Source organism: Babylonia areolata, chromosome 10, assembly GCF_041734735.1.
Source record: "Babylonia areolata isolate BAREFJ2019XMU chromosome 10, ASM4173473v1, whole genome shotgun sequence".
In the NCBI taxonomy this organism is placed as follows: Eukaryota; Metazoa; Mollusca; class Gastropoda; order Neogastropoda; family Buccinidae; genus Babylonia; species Babylonia areolata.
In genome coordinates, this window is record NC_134885.1 from 25790524 (window position 1) to 25798023 (window position 7500).

General features: G+C 45.7%; 1 protein-coding gene across 1 annotated transcript in view; it reads right to left on the reverse strand.

Annotated features, from left to right (window-relative positions):
* The window catches only part of LOC143286522 (uncharacterized), a 43303-nt gene that overhangs the window by 27687 nt on the left and 8116 nt on the right, over positions 1-7500 (reverse strand). Inside the window, exons 5-10 of the mRNA XM_076594115.1 lie at positions 6828-6979; positions 4184-4286; positions 3557-3688; positions 2921-3026; positions 1568-1664; positions 1118-1213 (exon numbers count right to left, since the gene is read on the reverse strand). Of these exons, the coding sequence (XP_076450230.1) occupies positions 1118-1213; positions 1568-1664; positions 2921-3026; positions 3557-3688; positions 4184-4286; positions 6828-6979 (686 nt within the window). The remainder of the gene's footprint in view (positions 1-1117; positions 1214-1567; positions 1665-2920; positions 3027-3556; positions 3689-4183; positions 4287-6827; positions 6980-7500) is intronic.

The window sequence follows — 7500 nt, forward strand, 5'->3', positions numbered from 1 at the left end:
ACAGACAGAGACAGAGAGAGGAGATAGATGTCATCGAGACACAGACAGATGGAGACAGACAGACGGACAGAGACAGACAGACAGACAGACAGTTAGATAGACAGACAGAGACAGAGAGAGGAGATAGATGTCATCGAGACACAGACAGATGGAGACAGACAGACGGACAGAGACAGACAGACAGACAGTTAGATAGACAGACAGAGACAGAGAGAGGAGATAGATGTCATCGAGGCACAAACAGACGGACAGAGACAGACAGACAGACAGACAGTTAGATAGACAGACAGAGACAGAGAGAGGAGATAGATGTCATCGAGGCACAAACAGACGGACAGAGACAGACAGACAGACAGACAGTTAGATAGACAGACAGAGACAGAGAGAGGAGATAGATGTCATCGAGGCACAGAAATATATAGACAGAAAGACGGACAGAGATAAAGAGACAAAGACAAACATGGTTTCTCTCCTACTTTCTTACTCTCTGTACTCTCTCCCACACTCTTTCTCCCTACCTTGTGTGTGTGTGTGTGTGTGTGTGTGTGTGTGTGTGTGTGTGTGTGTGTGTGTGTGTGTGTGTGTGTCTGTATCTCTTCCTCCCACCCCCCTCTCTCTCTCCCTCTCCCTCCCAACCCACTCTGTCAGCCCCTCTCTCCCTTCCCCTTTCTCTCCCCCTCTGTCTGTCTCTTTCTCCAGTCTTTCTGCCTCCGCTCTCTCTACCTCCCTCCCCACTCGCTCTCCCCCTCCCTCTCTCTATATCTCTCCCTATCCCCCTTCTATCTCGGCCTCTTTCTCCTCCCTTTCTCTGCCCCCCCCTCTCTCTCTCTCTCTCTCTCTCTCTCTCTCTTGACCCTCTCTGGACCTCACATTTGGAATGAATTTCCTCTTTCGCTTCGTCAGGTCTCCGCACTCAGCTCTTCCAAGTCTGGCCTTAAAACGCACCTCTTCACAAGATAGCCTCCCTCCCCTGCCTCTTCCTTGTCTTCAGTTGTTCTGCATGCGTGTGAATGACTGGTGTGAAAGTGCTTTGATTTGTCTCTGTACAAGATTCTGCGCTATATAAATAATAATAATAATATTATTATTATTATTAAAAGGCATGGGGGACACTGACCGGAACCCATGTGGGGAGATGCTGGGTGTGGCCTGCCATGTGGTCACTCCTCCCTCTGGACCTTTGGCGTAAAACCAGCTGCCGTACTGGACGTATCTGCAACACAGGGCAAGGTGAAGGGACCTTAAACCTAGTGGTTGGTGACACGTCCAGCTTGGAAAGCGAGAGAATCTGAGGGTACGGGATCGAATCCCCACACTCGCCCGCCAGAATGTTCTCCAGCTCCGCCCCCTCCCCCCCTTTTCCCCCCAACAGGTCTTGAGTGAGTGATGGTCTGGACGCTAGTGATTCGGATGTGACGATAAACCAATGTCCTGTGTGCAGCATGCACATAAAAGAAAACACACACACACACACACACACACACACACGCACGCACGCACGCACACACACACACACACACACACACACACACACACACACACACAACAGGATGCCTCCATGCCTTACCGAAAGGGCAGATGCACCGAATCAGAATAGTTCTTCACATCCAGAATAGTCTGTTCGTAGTTCTTGTTGAGCTCCGTGTTGTAATAATAATAAGCGCCTGCAAACAGACCGGAAAGAAAAGTTAAAACATGAACACAATAGACAATTCACTTTTCAGTTTCAGTTTCAGTTTCTCAAGGAGGCGTTACTGTGTTCGGAAGAAATCCATATACGCTACACCACATCCATTTATAAAGCAAATGCCTGACCAGCAGCACAACCCAACGCACTTAGCCAAGCCTTGAGTGCATGCACAATATATCCCATATACGCTACACCATATCTGTTAAGTCAAATGCCTGATCTGCAGAATAACCCAACGCGCTTAATTAATCCTAACGCCTTTAGCGTATGCATGAGAACTATATTTGTGTACCTATCAGAGTGGATTTCTTCTGCAGAATTGTTTTCAAGGGGACAACACTTGTGTTGCCATGGGTTATTTTCCAGTGCGCCAAGCGAGTGCCGCACATGCACACAGCAGCACCTCGCTCTGTCGTCACATCCGAAAGACTACGCTCAGTTTGATCTTCTTCTTCTTCTTCTTCTTCTTCTTCTTCTTCTTCTTCTTCTTCTTCTTCTTCTTCTTCTTCTTCTTCTTCTTCTTCTTTTCCTTCTTCTTCTTCAGTGTTCCCATGCAACGAGTTTGATTTTCTTACATCATTCTGTAGAAGTATCCACTTTGATAGTAAAACAAATAAAGGTACAGGCAGCAAAATGGAAGAAGACAAAACAAACTGTGTGTGTGTGTGTGTGTGTGTGTGTGTGTGTGTGTGTGTGTGTGTATGTGTGTGTGTGTGTGTGTGTGTGTGTGTGTGTGTGTGTGTGGGTGGGTGTATGTGTGTGCATGTGTGTGTGTGTGTATGTGTGTGTGTGTGTGTGTGTGTGTGTGTGTAAAGGTGTATGCGTGTATTGTTTCAATGTCCCCCGGTGACAAGTAAAGTATACTTCTTGCCTTGCCTTCCTCTCTCACTCTCTCTCTCTCTCTTTTCCCCTCGCTCCCTCTCTGTGTCTTTCAAACAAATTTTTACAAGGTCCACATTTGCACGTACATGCGCACTCAACACACACACACACACACACACACACATCACACACACACACATACACACACACGCACGCACATCACATCGCACACACACACATCACATCACACACACACACACACACACACACACACACACACACACACACACACACACACACACACACACACAGATTGAAGAAAAGACAGAGAGTGCAAACAGGAGTCCAGAGACGGGGGGGGGGGGGGGGGGGAGGAATCGTCACATACACCAACATAATAAAAGTCACCTGCATCTGTCCAGTAACCCAGGTAATTCACAGTCAGATCAGTGTTGCGGTACTTTTCATCTTTCTCATAGTATTGCCTCATAAACTTTCCCCAATCAGCAAACACCTGGAGTAGAAAGACAGACAAAAGAAGATATATATATATATCGAGAGAGACAGAGAGAAAGAGAGAGACAGAGAGAGATGTGGGTGGGTGTGTATCATATAATATATATATATATATATATATATATATATATATATATATACATGCATACATACATACATAGACAGATGATGATATATATGTGCGTGTCTGTGTGTGTGTGTGTGTGTGTGTGTGTGTGTGTGCGTGCGTGCGTGTGTGCATGAGTGTGTGTGTGTGTGCGTGCGTGCGTGCATGAATGTGTGTGTGTGTGTGTGTGTGTGTGTGTGTGTGTGTGTGTGTGTGTGTGTGTGTGTGTGTGTGTGTGTGCATGAGTGTGTGTGTGTGTGTGTGTGTGTGTGTGTGTGTGTGTGTGTTAGTGTGTGGAATAGGTGTCTGTGTGTATGACAGTGCCTGTGTCTGTCTGTCTGTCTGTCTGCCTCTCTCTCTCTCCCTCTCTGTCAGTCTACCTGTCAGTCTTCAGTGTCATTCTACCTGTCCAGTAGTCTGACCTCGTTGATGCCAGACGTTCCACAGAAGACCATGGTTTCCTGCAGGAAGTCTTTGGGCACCGCCCCCACCCCTCCCATCACCCCCCAGTTCACACAGCCCTTCTCGTCCTTGGCGCGGGACGACGTCATGAACTGCGCGGACACGCACACCAACACACAGGAATAATAATGAAAAACAACAACAAAAAAACAACAACAAACAAACAAGAGCCACGCGGAACAGATTGAATCAAGCAGGCCAAGAAGCACACACACACACACGGACGCACGCACGCATGCACGCACGTGCGGAAACAACCATACTCACACACGCATGCACACACACACTGTCACACACACACACACACACACACACACACACACACACACACACACACGCACGCACGCACGCACACACACACACACACACACACACACACACACATAAATAAGTAGACATTCAATCTATAGTAAAATAAGAAATAAATAAATAAATAAATAAATAAATAAATAAATAAATTAAAAAACACACACACACTTGGTAAGCGCAATGCAAGTTCACGCATTCATAATAAAAATTTTAAAAAAAGTAATTCAAAGTTACAGTTGTTGTGACGATGAATAGATTGTGTACACGACGCGCAGTACCTGCGAGAAAGGGGCGATAATGCATACTCCCTGGTTTTGATCGAACACAGCCAGTGGTCCCCCTTCAATGCCTCCCGACAGGTTCAGTGTGTGCGTCTGCCATCTGTAATATATATATATATATATATATAAATATATATATATATATACTTTTTTTTCTGAGAAGACAAAGGAAAAAAACACACACAAAAAAAACACCGTTGTAACGCCGACGGAAAGCAAGAAGCTGTAGTAGAAACGGAGATGGAGAGAAAAAGAGGGAGGGAAGGAGAGCGGGGAGAGAGAGAGGGGTGGTGAAGTTTCAGTTTCAGTAGATCAAGGATGCGCTCGGATAAATCCATGTACGCTACACCACATCTGCCAAGCAGATGCCTGACCAGCAACGCAACCCAACGCGCTTAGTCAGGCCTTGAGAAAAAAAAAAAAAAGAAAAGAAAGAAAAATACATAAAAAAAAGAACTACTACTACTAATAATTTGTTTATTTATTTATTAAGACTTCTTGCTATAGCGCATATTCTTGAAGCTCTATGCGCTTTACAATAGCACTAAAAAAAAATAAATTAAAATAGGTCATGTCAGTTGATTAAATCAAGAAATGCAACAGGTATTTTTAAAAAATGATAACAACAAAAGTAGACAATTGAAATTGAAAGAACACAAGCACGTATACGCATGCATATATACGTAGGTACATACATACATACATACATATCTACATACAAACACACAAAACACACAACGTGCGCACACACACACACACACATACACGCACACACGCGCGCGCGAGAGAGAGAGACAGAGAGAGACATATATATAGAGAGAGAGGGTGAGACAGACGTCGAACTTAACTCGAATAATAATAATATGTATAAGGCGCAAAAACTTGATGAAGTCAGCTATAAGCGTACCAAAAAATAAATAAATAAATAAATAAAATAATTAAAATAAAAAATAAAATAATAATAATAATAAATAAATAAAAAAGTAAATAAATAAATAAATAAAATAAATTAATAATAATAATAAGGAAGGGTAATAAGGAAGGTGGTGAAGGAAGGAGGAGAGAGAGAGAGAGACAGAGGGAGGGAGGGAGAGAGAGGGGGGGAGAGGGAGGAAAAGAGGAGAGAGAAAGAGAAGGAAGGATAGGGTGAGAGTGACTGCGGTACATGGAGAACGAACGAACGAACGAACGAACGAACGAACGAACGTAATTTTATTTTTCCACGGTATTGAGATAAGCATAATGACAAGAATGCTTTTTTTTTTCCACCTAGGCCTGGGGTACTTTTTTTTTCTTTTTTAAAGAAATGCACAAGAATAAACAAAGAGGGGAAATTAATATCATAAGAGAGGAAAAGAAAGAGAGGGGTGTGCGAGAGAGAGAGAGAGAGAGAGAAAGGGGGAAAGGGGGAGAGGGACGGAAGGAGGAGACAGAGAGGGAGGGATACGGAGAGAGTGACGGCGGTGTGGGGAAAGAGAGCGAGAGAGAGAAAGGGGGAGGGAGGAGGGGAGGAGATGGAGGAGTAGGGAGAGACTGACGGCGGAACGGAGAGAGACAGAGACAGAGACAGACGGACAGACAGACAGACAGACAGAGAGGGAGAGGGAGGAAGGGAAGGGGAGGGAGAGACTGACGGCGGAACGGAGAGAGAGAGAGACAGAGACAGAGACAGACAGACAGAGAGGGAGAGGGAGGAAGGGAAGGGGAGGGAGAGAGTGACGGCGGTGTGAGGAAAGAGAGCGAGAGAGAGAAAGGGGGAGGGAGGAGGGGAGGAGATGGAGGAGTAGGGAGAGACTGACGGCGGAACGGAGAGAGAGAGAGACAGAGACAGAGACAGACAGACAGACAGACAGAGAGGGAGAGGGAGGGAGGGAAGGGGAGGGAGAGAGTGACGGTGGTATGGGGAGAGAGATTAAAAGAGAGAGAGACAGTGAAAGAGAGACAGACAGAGACAGAGAGAGACATAATTATATATATAGAGAGAGGGTGAGATAGACGTCGAACTTAACTCGAAATCCAGCTTCTTAATAAGCAGACCATTCTGCCCATGTCAAGTGGGTGTGGTGGAAAGGGGTATACACAAAAGCACGTTGCTATGGTAAAACATAGATGTCAAGTATGGAGGTGGAATGTGGAAGTGGGAAGGGGGGCAGGGCTTGAGGAGGAGGGGGGTGGGGTGGGGGCGCTACGATCAGAGAAACAGACAGAACTAGACAGACAGAGAGAGAGAGAGAGAGAGAGACAGAGAGAGAGAGAGAGAGAGAGAGAGAGAGAGAAGGACAAAGAAAGAAAGGGAGACACTCGTGGAGAGAGGGAGAGAGACAGAGACAGACAGACAGAGACAGAGTTAGAGAAACAAGACAGGGACGGTAGAGAGAAAGAACAAGAACAAGAACTAGAACAAAACTTTAATCTCCAGGCCTCCGGCCCCTAGAAAGAGAAACAGAGAGGTAAAGACGGAGAAGGGGATGCGGGAATGGGGGGTGGGGAGGAGGAGGGGGGGGGGGAGACAGAGACAGAGGTAAAGAGTGAACAGGTAAACGCCAGACAGAAGAGATGATACAGACCGACAAACAGACAAACAAACAGACAACAACAAAAAAAAAAAAGGTCAGAAAAACACGACACAAGAGGACGTAACCTGTCGACAACAACGCCGATTCCACCACGACCGTTTCCTTGGTAGGCTAAATACGAGAGGTCCACTTCCTCCCGTGGCACTTGGAATGATGGGAAACCGGAAATGACGTTGTCCACCTCGCGCGCTGAATTGTTGGTTCCGTCGGGAAAGTGCTAACAATCACAAAAAAAAACCAAACAAAAAAACACAATAATAGCAACAATAGTAACAACGTAGTCAAAAAACCAATAACATCAACACCAAAACCCACACAGTGAGAAATCCATAGTGTTGCATGTTGAGGGCAACTGTGTTTAAAAAAAAACTGGTCAGCATATTTTAGGGGCCAAATTTGGGTATACACAGGCGCGCGCGCGCGCTCACACGCACATACTTACATAAACACGCGCGCGCGCGCGACACACACACACACACACACACACACACACACACACACACACACACACAAGTACAGAACGGATAGCGCAGGGTTAGAAAGACGGAGACTGACACAGACAGACAGGCAGACAGACGGACAAGGAGATAAAAGAAACGAGGAACAAAAACCGACTACGATAATGATCACAACTCCGACAATGACGATGACGATGACGATGACTTTTATGATGAAAACGCCCGTGGTGGTGGTGGTGGTTGTATTGGTGGTAATGATGACGATGACGATGATGATGAT